The sequence below is a fragment of the Cajanus cajan genome, chromosome 1, assembly GCF_000230855.2.
Source record: "Cajanus cajan strain Asha chromosome 1, NIPB_CcT2T_4, whole genome shotgun sequence".
In the NCBI taxonomy this organism is placed as follows: Eukaryota; Viridiplantae; Streptophyta; class Magnoliopsida; order Fabales; family Fabaceae; genus Cajanus; species Cajanus cajan.
The window spans coordinates 12,558,756-12,575,496 of record NC_138517.1 but is presented as its reverse complement, the minus strand read 5'-3'; the positions used below and the strand labels follow the sequence as shown (position 1 = coordinate 12,575,496).

General features: G+C 43.0%; 1 protein-coding gene across 1 annotated transcript; it reads left to right on the top strand.

The window, feature by feature from the left end:
* The first annotated feature begins 5,835 nt into the window (after positions 1 to 5,835).
* On the top strand, positions 5,836 to 9,618 carry LOC109804570 (1-aminocyclopropane-1-carboxylate oxidase homolog 1). Its single transcript, XM_020366423.3, has 3 exons — positions 5,836 to 6,492; positions 7,297 to 7,618; positions 9,121 to 9,618. Exons 1-3 carry the CDS (start codon positions 5,978 to 5,980, stop codon positions 9,379 to 9,381), a joined length of 1,098 nt encoding a protein of 365 aa, XP_020222012.2. The 5' UTR covers positions 5,836 to 5,977; the 3' UTR covers positions 9,382 to 9,618.
* Positions 9,619 to 16,741: the final 7,123 nt, after the last annotated feature.

The window sequence follows — 16,741 nt, the reverse complement described above, 5'->3', positions numbered from 1 at the left end:
AAATATTCCATTGGGAATATAACATTGAAAATAATATTGTAAAGCAATTGCTTATATAAAATGATTGAATTAATCGATTATGTGAAATTAATAATGGATTTGGCCGATCCTATCACTTAAATCCCTAAGGAAGATACTGTTATATTAAACATCGAGGGGAATGAGACTTTATTAAGCCACTTGCAAACAAACAAGTGATGGTAACCCAACCTTTGTGATTGGAGATCCCATGAATAAGGTTTATATGGGTAAAAACAAGTCACTTGTCAGTTCTGCTAGCACTAAATTGATTTTAATCAATTTTAATATTTTTTGTCTCTTCCTAAAATATGAGAAAGTGCTAGAGCTGCATTACTGAGAGGGTAAGTTTTATTGTTAAGCTTTATGATGAGAAAGCTTTACACATTATAAAACTTTTAATGATTTTCATATTGCTTATGGGTGGTGTATGATTTGCAGCATGCATTTGATGAAATCACCTAGTACCGGGCACGCGCATGGCCTAGTAGTGCAAAACAGTGATAACGACAAGAATTGTCGGGTGTAATATGATTGATAAAATCACTAATACACATTAAGTGTTTTGTTTCATATAGCTTGCTACACCAATCTCACTGTATGTTAAGTATTATCAATCTAGGACCGGTTCATATAGCTTGCTACACCAGGTCCAATGTATTACAACCAATATGAGAACTCAGTTCCTTTTCTTTATCTCTTTTTAATGCAATAAAAAATAAATATTTTCTTTTGAAATATGTAGGGGATTGTTGTACATATATGACATTCCAAAAGAAAATGAGATCCGGAAATATTTTTATTTTGATTACATTAAATTATTTTTAATTAATTAAGGAAACCTTATCCGAAAATGACAGTTTTCACATTTCAAATTCAAATTTGATTATGTCATTAATTAAAATCTTACCGTTACAAATTTGAATTAATTTTCTTTAGGGTGAAGGAGGGTGACATACCGAAGACTGCTTTCAGGACTAGGTATGGTCACTATGAGTATGTTGTGATGTCGTTCGGTGTGACCAACGCCCCCGCAGTATTCATGGACTACATGAACAGGATTTTCCGGCCGTTCTTGGATAAATTCGTAGTGGTGTTTATTGATGATATCTTGATCTATTCACGGACCCTGGAGGAGCATGGAGAGCACTTGAGGACAGTGTTGGAGATTTTGAAAGCGAAGCAGCTGTATGCTAAGCTTTCAAAATGTGAGTTCTGGTTGGATGAGGTGAAGTTCTTGGGCCACGTGATTTTAGCTGAGGGGATTGTTGTTGATCCGGCTAAGGTGGAGTCGGTGTTGCAGTGGGAGCGCCCGAGGACTGTCACGGATATTCAGAGCTTTGTGGGCTTAGCGGGCTACTATCGGAGGTTCATTGAGGGATTCTCTAAGATAGTAGCGCCCCTAACCCAGCTGACTAGGAAGGAGCAGCCATTCATTTGGACTGATGCCTGTGAACAGAGTTTTGTTGAGCTGAAAAGGAGGTTAACCACTTCTCCTGTGCTGGTTTTGCCGGACTCTGGTGAGCCTTTTGACGTGTACTGTGATGCCTCTCATCAGGGTTTGGGTGTGTGCTAATGCAAAACGGGAGAGTGGTGGCATATGCTTCAAGGCAACTGAAGATTCATGAGAGAACTGTCCCACTCATGACTTGGAGTTAGCAGCTGTGGTGTTCACCTTGAAGATTTGGAGGCATTATTTATATGGTGCTCGGTTCAGTGTCTTCAGTGATCACAAGAGTCTGAAGTACTTGTTTGATCAGAAAGAGCTGAACATGAGACAGAGGAGGTGGATGGAGTTTCTGAAGGATTATGATTTTCAGTTGATGTATCATCCGGACAAGGCCAATGTGGTGGCAGATGCGCTGAGTAGGAAATCCCTCCACATGTCGAGTATGATGGTAAGAGAGCTGGAGCTGATTGAGAAGTTTTGGGATTTGAATCTCTGTGTGGAGTTAGCTCAGGATCACATTAGTTGTGGGACAGTTACCATAACTAATGAGTTCTTGAGGCAGGTTGGACTCAAACAATTGCAGGATAAGGAGCTGGTGAGACTTCTTGGCTTGCTGGGTACCGAGAAAGCTGCTGGTTTTGAGCTGGGAGAAGATGGGATCTTGAGGTTCAGAGGCAGGATTTGCTTACCTCAGGATACTGAGTTGAGGAGAGCTGTATTGGAAGAAGGTCACAAGAGTAGACTTAGCATACACCCGGGTATGACTAAGATGTACCAAGACCTCAGGAAGAATTTCTGGTGGTCTGGTATGAAGAGGGAGATCGTTGAGTATGTGGCGGCCTGTCTGACCTGTCAGAAGGCAAAGGTGGAGCATCAGAAGCCGAGTGGGTTGATGCAACAGATTGAGATTCCCGAATGGAAATGGGATAGCATTACTATGGATTTCATTGTGGGGTTGCCTAGGTCAGCTAGGAATAGTGATGTTATCTGGGTAATTGTTGACCGGTTGACCAAGTGTGCGCATTTCCTGCCTGTCAATATCAAGTGGTCCTTGGAGAAGCTGACACAGTTGTATGTGAGGGAGATAGTACGGTTGCACGGGGTGCCTTCTAGTATCATTTCTGACCGAGATCCGAGGTTCACTTCCCGATTTTGGCAAAGTCTACATTAGACCCTAGGCACGAAGCTGAAGCTGAGTTCTGCTTATCATCCGCAGACGGATGGTCAGTCAGAAAGGACAATCCAATCCTTGGAGGATCTGCTGAGGGCCTGTGTGTTAGATCACTTGGGTAGCTGGGAGGAGGTCCTACCGCTGGTGGAGTTTACTTATAACAACAACTTTCATGCTAGCATCGGGATGGCACCATATGAAGCCCTGTATGGCAGAAGATGTAGGACTCCTCTATGCTGGTACCAGGAGGGTGAGTCAGTGGTTGTGGGACAGGAGTTGATCCTACAAACTACTGAAAAGGTGAAGATGATACGGGAGAAGATGAAGACTGCTCAGAGTAGGCAGAAATCATATGCTGATAAAAGGCGTAAGCCTTTGGAGTTTGCAGAGGGGGAGCATGTGTTTCTGAAGGTGACTCCGACTTCTGGTGTGGGCAGAGCACTGAAGGCACAGATGTTGACACCGAGGTTCGTGGGTCCCTATCAGATCATACAGCGAGTAGGTACGGCTGCTTATCGGTTGGCTTTGTCGCCGTCCCTTTCCAACCTACACGATGTATTCCATGTGTCTCAGCTGAGGAAGTATGTTCATGACCCGAGTCATGTGGTGGAGCTGGACGATGTGCAAGTGAAGGAGAACCTGACATTTGAGAAGTTGCCAGTAGCTGTGATTGATCAAAAGCTGAAGGAGTTGAGGGGCAAGTCCATTGCTCTGGTAAAGGTTTTGTGGGATATAGCGACCGGTGAGGCTACTTGGGAGGTAGAGCAGCAGTGCCGAGAACAGTATCCGTTTCTTTTCCAAGGTAAGTCTGTTTTCGGGGACGAAAACTCTTGTCATTGGGGAGGTTGTGTGACCCTTTCCTTCTTTCTTTTTCTACCCCCCGACTCTCTTGCTTACTCACTCTCACTCTCTTCCCTTTGATCTTTCGTTTTGACCATTGAAGGTGGTGGTGGGGAGCAGATTCAGGATTTTTCTAGCTGAGTAGGAGTTTTCCTTCTTCTCCTTCGGCGTTCAAGCCGTTCTTCGTTTACCTCTCGTTGTTATTCTTCCCGAAGCTCGATTTCCTTGATTTGAGGTAAGGGAAGCTAGTTTTGTTGTGATTTTTGAATGAGAATCAGTTGTTGCATGTGCTTCAGTAGTTTAAGAGGGTTGATGGTTACTGATCTTTGTGAGAAAGGCTGAAATTTGAAATTTTGAGTTCTTTGATGGTTTTGACAAATCTTGGGCTTTTTTGAGGAATTTGTTGTTGCATGTTGAAAAAGATGGTGTTTTCGGACTTTGGGACGAAAATGTAGAAATTTGAACCGATTGCATGTGTAGTTCCTGATTATTTTGCAGATTGTTGGAGTAGTTTCGAAAATATGGGGTCTGCTGCTGAACTCGCGCTGGGCATAGTTCCTCGCGCCGGGCGCGTGGTCATCTGAGGGTAGCATCTAGGCAAATCCGCTGGGTGCAAGGATGTGTGCGCCGGGCGGGCTTGGAGATGTTAGCCTCTGAATGGCCCACGCCGGGCGAGAGTCGAACCGCGCTGGGCGCGATATCAGTTGACGCTAAGCGCGATTTTGGTCGCGCTGGGCGCAGAGACTCCTAGGAGTCTCTGCCATGGGAGGCGCCGGGCGCAATTCAAATTGTGCCGGGCACGAGACCAAGGGAGGTCTCTGCCTTCCCCACGTGGGGCGCGAGTTTGGGTGTGCCGAGCGCGAAAAACTACTGGGAGTCTCTGTCTGGCTTGCGCTGGGCGCAATTACCTATTGCGCCAAGCGCGAGAAAGCCTTGTGCTCTCTGGCTGAGTCCCGCCGGGCGTGGGCATGCTTACGCCGGGCGCGCTGACCCTCTGGAGCCCTCTGGTTGTACTGCGCTGGGCGCAACCAAGAGCGCGCCAGACGCGTAAGTGAGGTTGTGTGATATATTGTGCAATGTTGTTTTATGCTAAGTTGATTCGAAATAGAAGAATACAAAGTAGATAATAGTGTTGATGATGTTGGAATATATTAGTTACATATTCTTGTAAGTTGATATGTGAGTGTACTGGTTGTGCAATGTTGTAAGTTGATATGTTAAGCTGAACAGTTGTGTGGTACTGTGTGTTGCTTTTGGGTGTTGTAGGCCGAAAGGCTGAGGTGTTGTAGGCCGAAAGGCTGAGGTGTTGTAGGCCGAAAGGCTGAGGTGTTGTAGGAGATCTCCGAGGTGATATGCGTGACGACGCATTTTGTGTGTATTGGTAAATCTGTGTGGAAATAACTGACCGGATGTTTATTGATGAATTGTTATTGGTTGAAATTGTTGTTATTGTTTAAAAGTTTCCCATATGTCATTCTCTTTAGTACCCTTTGTGTTTCCATATGGTTGGACTGCTATGATCGTACTATGTACGTGAGCAGAGCAAGGATAGGTGGTGGATAGTGATGAGTTGACAGCGGATAGATGGAGCTGACTTCTATGGATATTTTGTTTGTGTTGGTCACTGGGCATAGTGACGTTTGATGTAATCCTTGTATTACATACCCTAACTCTAGTCGGACTTGGGACATATGTATATATTTATATTCTAGACACTATATTTATATACTCGTTCTATTCTGCCTAGTGTTTTCGGTGTGCTGTAATTGTGATAGTAGTGGCTTGCCGGGTCGTTACAAAAAAGATATTGTAGAATAATTAAAAAATTATTTTAAGGGAAATGATAATAATATATTTTGTAAAGTATACTTTTATTGAGTTAAATTTAGATTAGATGGTTTATGTATTGACAGTACAAAAAAGTTTTTACCCAACTTTATATAGAATGCTTTTTTTTATAATTTTTTTAATCTTTAAAATAATAAATAGGAAATAATATCTCTATGACTATTAAATAAGAAATTAATGATGTATGTATTGAAAATTTTATATCAAATACTATTGTCTACTTATTAATATAACAATAATATATCATAAGTTTTGATTAGTTTATAATTTTTTTTATACAAGTATTACATGAAAATAAAACTCTTAAATTTATCAAAATTTACAAAATAACGTGATACCCTCTCATGTTAAATAAAGCTAACTCAAACTCTAATAAATTCAAGCAAATAAAAATGTGTTAAAAATATATTAAAAACAAAAGTGAGTTATTAACTCTGTTCAAGAGTAAATGACTAATTTAGTCTAGGATTCAATTTTTAAGCCCATATGCAAGTAGCTGGTCCAAGCTTCTTCAAGCTACAATGATCCAAATAGAGTTACCTGGCCCATATGGGAACATCTCTTCCTACAACTACTACTGCTAATATTGTCAAAGGACATAGCGTTGTGATCACTCATCAAAAGTTTGATTCTGTTGGCAGTTTCCTGGTATGGAACTAGAGTCAGTTAATGACAGAAAAACTGAAGTTCAAGCGTTTGATGATTCAAAAACGGGTGTAAAAGGTGTCTTAGATTCTGGGGTGACAAAGATTCCACCTATGTTCCATGTAAAATCAGACCCCACTCCAACCTCACCAGCTGACACCAACTTCAGCACATCCCAATTCCCAATCATTGATCTTGTGGACATAAGCAAGAACACAACTCAGCGTGTTGAAGTAGTTGGCCAGATCAGGAGTGCATCTCAGAAGTGGGGTTTTTTCCAAGTGATCAATCATGGCATTCCTGTTGAGGTTTTGGATGAGATGATCAGTGGAATCCGCAGGTTTCATGAGCAAGATGCTGAGGCAAGGAAACTCTTTTACTCCAGAGATAGCACTAAGAAAGTCAGGTACTTTTCTAATGGGAAGCTCTTCAGAGACATGGCTGGTACTTGGAGGGACACACTTGCTTTTTCTGTGAATCCTGATCCTCCAAACCCACAAGATATACCAGCAGTGTGTAGGTAATGTTTTGGGGCTAGAAAAACTGCACATCATCTTGCTTCATATTCATTGTAGTTTTGGTATTTCCATTTATTGTAGGAAAAACTTAGATACAGTTATTTAGGTAATTTTAGTACTTTTCTCTGATTAGAATTAGACTAAATCTGCGTAATAATCAGAGGTTAGCATAAGTTATCGAGTAGAAACTCTAATTCTGATTAGAGACTAACACCAATGATATGCAAGCTAGTTCATTGAAGGATGCTAACTTGGAAAGAGTTTTCTCTCTACCCCCCTCCCCCCCCCCCCCCCCCCCCCCCAATCTTATGTATTTATTTGAAAGACTTGGTGTTGAGTTTTAAGAATCCAAGCAAAATAGGCATTTGAGTTATGACATTGAGCAAACAAGGAAGTTCAATGTTGTAAATAATTTGAGATTTTCCTTTCCAATAAGTTAGTCTCTTGGATTGGATTCTCCTTGCAATATTGCAATATTAAATTATAACAATTGGTGTATTTGTTGAGAGCTCTCTGACCCTAAAAGGGGGACCTGAAAATGGAAAGGAACGACCAGCGAAAGGGATATTCCCCTATTTAAAGGGTATGATATGTTACATTGAGCAAGTTATGAGAAACTCCTACCTAATAAATAAGCTAATCTTTGGGTTAGACTCTTTTCTATTTAGCATTTATGCATCTTTTCTATACACCATATTTGTTAAATGGTATTATTAAGTCAGGATCACTTGGGAATTTGACTTGCATAACCATCAAACTAGGATCTTCCTTTTGTTTTTTTTACTCGACTAATTGTGTATTTGTAGAGATATTGTGGCTGAATATGCAAAACAAGTAAAAGCATTGGGTATCACAATCTTTGAGCTACTGTCAGAGGCTCTTGGACTTAATCCTTCTTACCTTAAAGAAATGGACTGCGCTGAAGCACTTTATGTTATGGGTCAATACTATCCACAATGCCCTGAACCTGAATTAACTCTGGGTATTTCAAAGCACACTGATTGTACCTTCATAACAATACTTTTACAAGATCAGATAGGTGGTCTTCAAGTTCTTCACGATAATCATTGGGTTAATGTTCCTCCAGTGCAAGGCGCTCTAGTTGTAAACATTGGAGATATTCTACGGGTAATTTCTGAAATTGTGAACTATTTTTTCTACAAAAGATAAATATGTTCTTGAAATATGATTATCAAACAAGGCTAGTAAAATAAAACCATAATGGTTTAGCTAGCTTTAAATAAGTGAAATATCACAGAATGGTTCACAGAAAGAAAATTTGAATGCAAAAGGTTAGTAAAATTATCAATATGTAAACCATGGCATATGGTTTTCAGTGTTTTAACAATCACGCAGCTTCTGTTTCTATGTAGATTCAAGAGTATAGCTTCATAACTATCTGAAATTTGCTTCACCTGCATATAAGAAAACCATAATGACAGTTTAAATAGCAGTGGCTTTCTATGTTATGGTCTTTTCGATTTTTATGACACTGATATATTAAACAACTTTCTTAGACAATGAAAGGTTAATATATTAGGGTAGCACTTATACTCATGATTTTTTGATTTGTAAAGCAAAGTATGAATTAGGGTCTATTTACATAAATTTTTCTAGAAGCATTTTTGGGAGATAAAATAGGAAGAAAAAAATGAAAAATAAGCTCTTCAATAAACTAAAATTAGATTATGCATAAGTTATTTTGTAAAAACTTTTTCTTATTAGTTTTTCCAAAAATTTTATTTTTCCCTTACGGAGAAGCTTATTTTGATTTTTTTTTTAAAAGTATTTTTGGAGAAGTTTACCCAAATAGACACTTAGAAATTAGAATAAAATAATACAACTTGAAAATTTATTGGAAATAGGGTTGTCAATCCATGGCTTGCAAAATTCTGCAGATAAGACACAAGAGAAGAGAGACATTGAATTTTTTTTGGCAAAGCCTCTCCATGTATATGGAACATATTACATATATCATTGCTTATATATTTTTATGTTGCACTGCTTACATTAAAAATTTGTCTATATAAACATATCATCTCTCAACATTTCTATTATTTCTGTTATTATTTCCATCATGGCCTAGTAGTTTATCGATAGTCTTAATATCCATTTGCCATAATTTCCTGATGATCTATCATGCTAATTGATTCCATTTCAACATCTACACTTTCTTTCAATTACAGAAATAAAATTTCAGTAAGATACTATGATGCTCTGAAGATGTTAGTTTCAGAAGGAATCATGTATGCACGAGTCTATTTGAATAAACTTCTCTAGAAGTGTATCTAAAAGAAAAAAAAAATGGGAAGGAAAATCAAAATAAGCTTCTCTATAAATTAAAACTGATTTATGTATAAGTTAAAAGTAAGATTTTAGATAAATTAATAAGAAAGAGCTTCTACAAATTTGCTTATGTATGAGTCAATTTTAGCTTATAGAGAAGTTTATTTAATTTTTCCTTCTTATTTTCCTTTTATAGAAATACTTCTAGAGAAGCTTATCCAAAGAACTCTATAAAGGACATGATTCAACATGAAAGTGAAGTGACCTTAAATAGTTAGGACTCACCATACCCAATTCTTTTATGATTATATTTATGTTTGTCAATTTTCTTATAATTCATGCAGCTTATGACAAATGACAAGTTCACCAGTGTTTATCACCGGGTCTCGTTGAGGAATAAAGGCCCTAGAATTTCTGTAGTAACCTACTTCTTGAATTTTACCATGTCTGAATGCACATCAAAGATTTATGGTCCAATAAAGGAGTTGTTATCAGAAGAAAATCCTCCAGTCTACAGGGACAACATTACAATGAAAGAAATCTTGACACATTATTATGCAAAAGGCCTTGATGGGAACTCTTACTTGCTGCCTCTAAGGTTGTGAAGCAATCATAAAAGGTATTAGATTGGTGCTTTCTTGATTCTCATGGAGTTGGTTATAGTCTCATCAATGTATCATAGTTAACTGGTGGCCAGTGCCTTCATCTGTGATTTTCAATGTCTAGAGAAATTTAAATAAACAGTACAAGTTGTAGAGGCAAAATGTTTAGACATATTTAGGTTCTTGTGGTTGTCGATATATTCTTGTATCACCAATGAATCTTCATTCGTCACTATTTCATTTTTGAGGGCCGCAATCAAAACATAAAAAGGATGTTTTTAAAAAAATCCTCTAGTAATTAAACTGTAGGGTGAATAAGGGTTGGGCTTAGGAGATAGTAAAATCCAAATAGATTAATGTTAATCAATGTGGGGTTGGTTTGGTTTTCTCAATTTTTGTTTTTTGTGGCTATTCAAACTAAACCAATCCGGTCATAAGTTAGGAGGAGATCGGGTAATATAATGAAAGAAGTTGATAAACAGTCTCGAAGAGTCAAAATTACAGAATCACATAACATAAAAAAAAATTAGTAGTTTAAAATTATTGAGTTATACAGCATAAAAAATTAAATTATTTAAAGTAGTTTAGATTCATATTAGTTAGGGTCAATTTTTATGAGCCACCATCTAATGCCTCAACCAATATCATCTTCTTTACAATTTTAAAATTTATATTAAACTTATGTTCCAAACTGATAATTTTTTTCCGACATAATGTGGTTCATCGGGCCAGATTTAAATCCACAACTGCTCTAGTAAAAGAAAAATTATCATCTCATTTTGTTTTATTTCTCTCTTTTTTTCATTGCATCACATATATCCCTTCTATTTTTATTTTTATTTTTTTTCTCTACTTTAATTTTTTTAACTCAATCCATCACATACGGGGTGGATAATTATTATTACTCTTATTTAAAAGTCTCCATTTTTAAAAATAAAAAAAAAATTGGCCTGTTTGCATTGGTACAATAAACATTGCCTTCCATGTGCGCATGTGTCTCTGCGTGAATTTTGTTTTTCTATGCGGTCTCCAATGTGGTTTAAAAAAATAGGACATTTTCTCATGAAAATTGAATGACGAAAAACAAATATAGTTTAAGTCACGCAAACACACTTTTTTTTTGTCTTGAAATATTTTTTTCGGGGAAGGTCGAGTTCTAAGATTCATCTGATCACAACGAACCTAAAAAAATGGCAAGTACAACTGTACAGGAAGCTATAATATAGTTTATGATACAGGTTGAGTTCCAAGGCTCAAAGAACACTTAACAAAGTATGACTCTATGAGTGGTGGTAATACACATTAGATATTGTACTAATCGTACTTCGCACCCGGTCTCCGAACCCGGATTAGCAATACAAAACAACCCCGGACATGCGCTGCGCGACGTCAGCCCGGTATTTGAGCAAATCACACTCGAACCCGAGGATCTCGCCCCAGACCAGATCCGCCCTTCAACTATATCATATCATAACATACCTTATCTCAGGCCCAAGGCCCAAGGCAAACCTAAACCACCCTAAGGTACGTGCATTATATATATGAGACTATTATTCATGCAAACCCTAACTTTGGCATCGGAGTCTCTTTTGCAGGTACCTCCCCCATCTTGGAGCAACAATACATCAAGCAAAGGAGGCTCACCGATCTTACTGGACGGATCACCCCTACGACCAAATTCCGGTAAGAACATTTGGCGCCCACCGTGGGGCCGATCAAGACAGCTCTTATCGGCCACCTGTACGGTCCCTACCAGAAACCGTACCAGACGAGCACTCAATCACCATGAACGGCGACAACACAACCTTAAGAAGCCCGACCAGCAAAGTCGACCTACAAACCTCGCACGCAGAAAACTCAAGAGCTCGCATTCAAACTCGATGGCGACACCCTGATCGCCCCTCCGACCCTCAACTCGACCCCAGCGGGACCGCGCGAGATGAGGCAGGCCAGGAAGCGGGGTCAACTCCCCTAAGCCGATTAGTCGGTACAATCGCAGGAGGCTTCGCAGGAGGCGGCGCCAGCAGCTCGTCCCGGAAAAAACACCTGCGCAAGGTCAACCGCGTACACTCCGCCACCGGCGCTTTACGCCGGAACTCGCCAGTGATAACTTTCACCGACGACGACTATGCCGGGGTCAGCTGAAATCAAGACGATCCCATGGTCATAGCTGTGGCATTGGCCAATTGGGAAGTTCGCAAGACTTTGGTCGACCAAGGAAGCTCGGCCGACATCCTATACTGGTCAACATTCCTCAGGTTAGACATTCCCCACTCCCTCATACAACCTCATACCGAACCTCTAGTCGATTTTGCAGGGACAAGCATTCACACTCGGGGATATGTAGACCTACTGACGACTTTCGAAGCACCCCCGGTTTCCAGACAAGTCTTGGTACGATACCTACTCGTGGAAGTCGACACCTCCTATAACGTCATCATCGACAGACCAACCCTAAATCAGCTCGGGGCGGTGGTGTCCACCCCACACCTCACCATGAAATTTCCAGGGCACGATGGGAAGATCATCTCCATCAGTGCAAATCAACAGGTAGCGCGACAATGCTACGCAGAAAGCCTGGAAACCGTCTCACCGAGCGAACAACGCAAGAACGACCTTACCGCTCTAGCTCACACCGACCACGAAGAAATCACCGATCTCGACCCGAGATCCGACGCTCATGATGAACGACCCAGCCCCGTCGATGAGCTCGACGACCTTCAAATCGGGAAACTCCCCGGACAGACCACAAAGATCAGCCAGCAATTAACCCCCGAACTACGACAGCAACTCCAAGCGGAGATCCTCAAGAACGCCGACCTCTTCGCCTAGTCTAGCGCTGACATGCCCGGTATAGACGCCGACTTCATCTGCCACAGATTAGCAATACACAAGGAGGCAAAACCAGTCGCCCAGAGAAAGAGGAAGGTCGGTGGGGAAAGACGGGAAGTCGTCATCGTCGAAACGCAGAAGTTGCTCAACGCCGGCTTCATCCGTGAATTCAGGTACACCACATGGCTGACAAACGTGGTCCTAGTAAAGAAGCACTCGGGAAAGTGGCGTATGTGCGTCGACTATACCGACCTCAACAAAGCATGCCCCAAGGACTCATACCCCTTGCCGAGCATCGACAGGTTAGTCGACGGAGCCTCCGGACATGCCCTCCTCAGCTTCCTTGACGCTTACTCCGGGTACAACCAAATAATGATGTACCCGCCTGATGAAGTGCACACGTCCTTCATCACTGACCACGCCAACTACTGTTACCGGGTGATGCCCTTCGGCCTCAAAAATGCGGGAGCAACATACCAACGGCTGATGGACAAAGTATTCCACCACCAAATTGGGCGAAACTTAGAAGTTTATGTGGACGACATGGTGGTTAAGACCATCTCAGCAACGGACCACGCCTCCGATCTCGCCGAGGTGTTCGCCCAGATCAGGAACCACAACATGCGCCTCAACCCGGAGAAGTGTGTCTTCGGCGTCCAGGGGGGTAAGTTCCTCGGGTTCATGATCACCAACAGAGGAATCGAGGCCAACCCCGAGAAGTGCAAAGCCATCATACAAATGCAAAGCCCACAAACGATAAAAGAGGTTCAACGCCTGTCCGGACGGCTAGTCTCGCTATCCCGCTTCATCCCCAAACTTGCGGAGAAAGCAGGGCCAATCTTTACCCTGCTAAAGAAGCCAAAATACTTCCTTTGGACAGATCAATGCGAAGAAGCTTTCCAAAGCTTCAAAAACTTCCTCACAACTCCGCCAGTCTTACAGAGGCCGGATCACAATACCGACCTCCTTCTCTACCTGGCGGTGGTAGAAAACGCCATCAGCGCCGTCATTGTACAAGAACACCAAAAGACACAGACGCCTATCTACTTCATCAGCCGAGTCCTCCAAGACGCGGAAAGAAGGTACCAGATGATCGAGAAACTGGCGTTGGCACTAGTCACCGCAGCCCGGCGACTCCGACCCTACTTCCAGAGCCACCAGGTGGTAGTTAAAACTGACTACCCCATCAAACAAATCCTACGAAAACTTGAGCTCGCCGGACGTATGATTGCCTGGTCGATAGAACTATCCGAGTTCGGCATCCAGTACGAAAGTTGTGGACCCCTGAAAACCCAGTGCTTAGCCGATTTTGTATCCGAGCTCACACCGGCTACTACTGAGGAATCCCAGGCATGGACCCTACATGTTGACGGGTCCTCCAACTCCAAAGGTGGGGGTGCAGGCATCATTCTGGAAGGGCCAAACCAAGTCACCTTGGAGCAATCCCTCAAGTTCGGCTTCAAATTAACCAATAACCAGGCAGAGTACGAGGCGCTCCTCGCCGGACTAAGGTTAGCCCACAATCTCGGAGCTCGAAGGGTGAACTGCAACAGCGACTCGAAACTCATGGTGGAACAACTTAGTGGGACATACCAGGCAAAAGACACCCTTCTACAGCGGTACTTCGACACCGCATCCCAACAGATCTCGTCCTTCGACGAATTCTCCATAAAACATGTACCACGAGAACAAAACGCCAGAGCAGACCTCCTATCAAAACTCGCCAGCACCAAAAGGCCCGGTCAACACCGAACCATCATCCAGGAAACTCTGCACTCACCTAGCCTGGATGGCAAAATCGTCAACGTCAACGACAATGAAGAACTGGGATGGATGACAGATATCTGGAACTACCTGAAAGAGGGCACCCTGCCCAAAGACAAAGACGAAGCACGAAAGGTGAGAATGAGATCAGCCAAATTCATCATCATCGATGATGAATTATTCAAACGTGGGATTTCCACTCCGCTGCTCAAATGCCTGACCACGTCTCAAGCAGCCTACGTCGTCAAGGAAATCCACCAGGTGATATGCGGAATGCACTCCGGAGCATGCTCAATGGCAGCCAGGGTACTCCGAGCTGGATACTACTGGCCCACTCTAAAGTCGGACTGCCAAAGCTACATCCAGAAATGCAAGAAGTGCCAACAATTTGGCAACGCGCACCGACAACCCCCCGAGGCCCTTCACCACATGATGTCAGCATGGCCTTTCTCCCAATGGGGAATGGACATCCTCGGGCCTTTCCCCCCCGCGAAGGGCCAATTGAAATTCCTCCTGGTAGCAATCGACTATTTCACCAAGTGGATTGAGGCATGCCTACTCGCCAAAATCACCACTGAGAACGTGCGGAAATTCACATGGAAACACATTGTTTGCAGATTCGGGATTCCCCACGCCATCGTCACCGACAATGGGCGATAGTTCATCGCAGAAGAATTCGAAGACTTCCTCCGAGAGCTCGGAATCAAGCACTTCCCGACCTCGGTGGAACACCCCCAAACCAACGGCCAGGCCGAAGCAGCCAACAAGGTCATCCTTTGAGAACTCAAAAAATGGCTGGGGAACGCAAAAGGGCAGTGGCCCGACATGCTTCCCAACATCCTTTGGGCATATCACTGCACCCCCCAGACAACCACGCAAGAAACATTTACAGGCTAACTTACGGGGCCGACGCAATGATCCCAGTCGAAGTCGGACAAACGTCCCACCGACGCCAAGTCTTCAACAGCGAGCAAAACAACCACGAACTGGCAACCGACCTCGACTTGTTGGACGAGCTCAGAGACGAAGCCCAAATTCACGAAGAGGCCTGCAAACTCTGAGCTTCCCGAAGATAAATTCCCGGGTGAGACCCCGCTCTTTCCGAACAGGCGAACTGGTATGGCGATTACTGGGAGAAGCACGAAAAGACGTGTCGGATGGGAAGCTCGCACCCACTTGGGGCAGCCCTTTCCGAGTTGCAGAAAACCTGGAAAACGGAGCCTACCGATTAGAGGAGCTCAGCGGAAAGCCCATACTGCGAACTTGGAATGCCACCCACCTCAAATTTTACTTCAGTTAAGTCTTGTAGAAATAAACAGTGCACTCTTTTCCCACCTCAGGAAGAACATATTGGCTGAGCGGGTTTTTAACGAGGCACACAGTTTTTGTCAATAAAATGACTCACTCCTTTTTACTCGCATTCTCTTACTTTCATAACCTCATTACGTCCATTAGAGGTCGAGAACGAACCTCGTTACATTCATTAGAGGTCGAAAATGAACCTCACTACGTCCATTAGAGGTCGAGAACGAACCTCGTTACATTCATTAGAGGTCGAAAACGAACCTCACTACGTCCATTAGAGGTCGAGAATGAACCTCGTTACATTCATTAAAGGTCGAAAACGAACCTCACTACGTCCACTAGAGGTCGAGAATGAACCTCATTACGTTTATCAGAGGTCGAGAACAAACCTCGTTACATTCATTAGAGGTCGACAACGAACCTCATTACGTCCATTAGAGGTCGAAAACGAACCTCATTACGTTTATTAGAGGTCGAGAACGAACCTCATTACGTTTATTAGAGGTCGAAAATGAACCTCATCACGTCCATCAGAGGTCAAGAACGAACCTCATTACGTTTATTAGAGGTCGAAAACGAACCTCGTTACGTCTATTAGAGGGCTACAACGAACCTCGTGAAACTCATTAGAGGTCGATAACGAACCTCGTCGCAGTTATTAAAAGTCGAAAATAAACCTGACCGCGATTACTAGAAGCCGGGTACAAACCCCGACACGCTCACCCGAGGTTGAACTCGACCCCGACATTACGAAAGACAAGCCCGAACGCTTGAAACGCGCCGTCAAACAAAAGGACGACTTCGAGTCTCGACACAACAAATTCAAGGTGAAATACCAAAACCAAACACAGGTGCAGAACAACACTCACATGTACAAAAGTCATGATCCATACATAAACACAGATACAGAAGTACATGCACAACAAAATTGTCCTATACAGAGGTGTTGTCGCTAGAACTCTCCTCGACATTGTCCTCCCGGACTAACCGCCCGAAGCGAACAACTTTTTCCAAATGCATGTCGGAAAAGTCAAACCCCGGCGCGAGGAGCCTAGCCTGCCGAGTAGCCTTGAGGAAGCCCCTCTTGTGTTCCACCACGATGGAACGTTCAACTTCCTCAAGCCTCCTCTTCAACGCCGCAGTCTCGGCCTCCAGAGCCGAAAGACTTGCACTCTGGGTGGCCATCTCCTCCTCCTTACTACTGAGGACCACCTCGTCGCGAAGACGCTCCTCGGTCACGGATACCAGCTCGCCCTTCAAGAAAGCTACCTCCTCCTCCAAGAAGCGAACCTGGCTAGCATAACCCTCATTACTGCGCAGAGCGGCCCCCAACGATTTCCGGACCTCGGCAAGATCCCCCCGGGCCGCCTGGAGCTCGGTCCCCTGCATTTTCGCCTCAGACAGGGCGGCAGCCAAAACCTTATTCTCCTCCACCAAGGGCTGCACCCGGCCTCTCAGCTTC

Bases quoted from the DNA above. Each gene is read 5' to 3' on its own strand.
- LOC109804570 (XM_020366423.3), top strand. From the start codon at position 5,978: ATGGAACTAGAGTCAGTTAATGACAGAAAAACTGAAGTTCAAGCGTTT. The intron at 6,493-7,296 runs GTAATGTTTTGG...GTGTATTTGTAG, and splicing joins GATATACCAGCAGTGTGTAG to AGATATTGTGGCTGAATATG. The intron at 7,619-9,120 runs GTAATTTCTGAA...TAATTCATGCAG, and splicing joins ACATTGGAGATATTCTACGG to CTTATGACAAATGACAAGTT.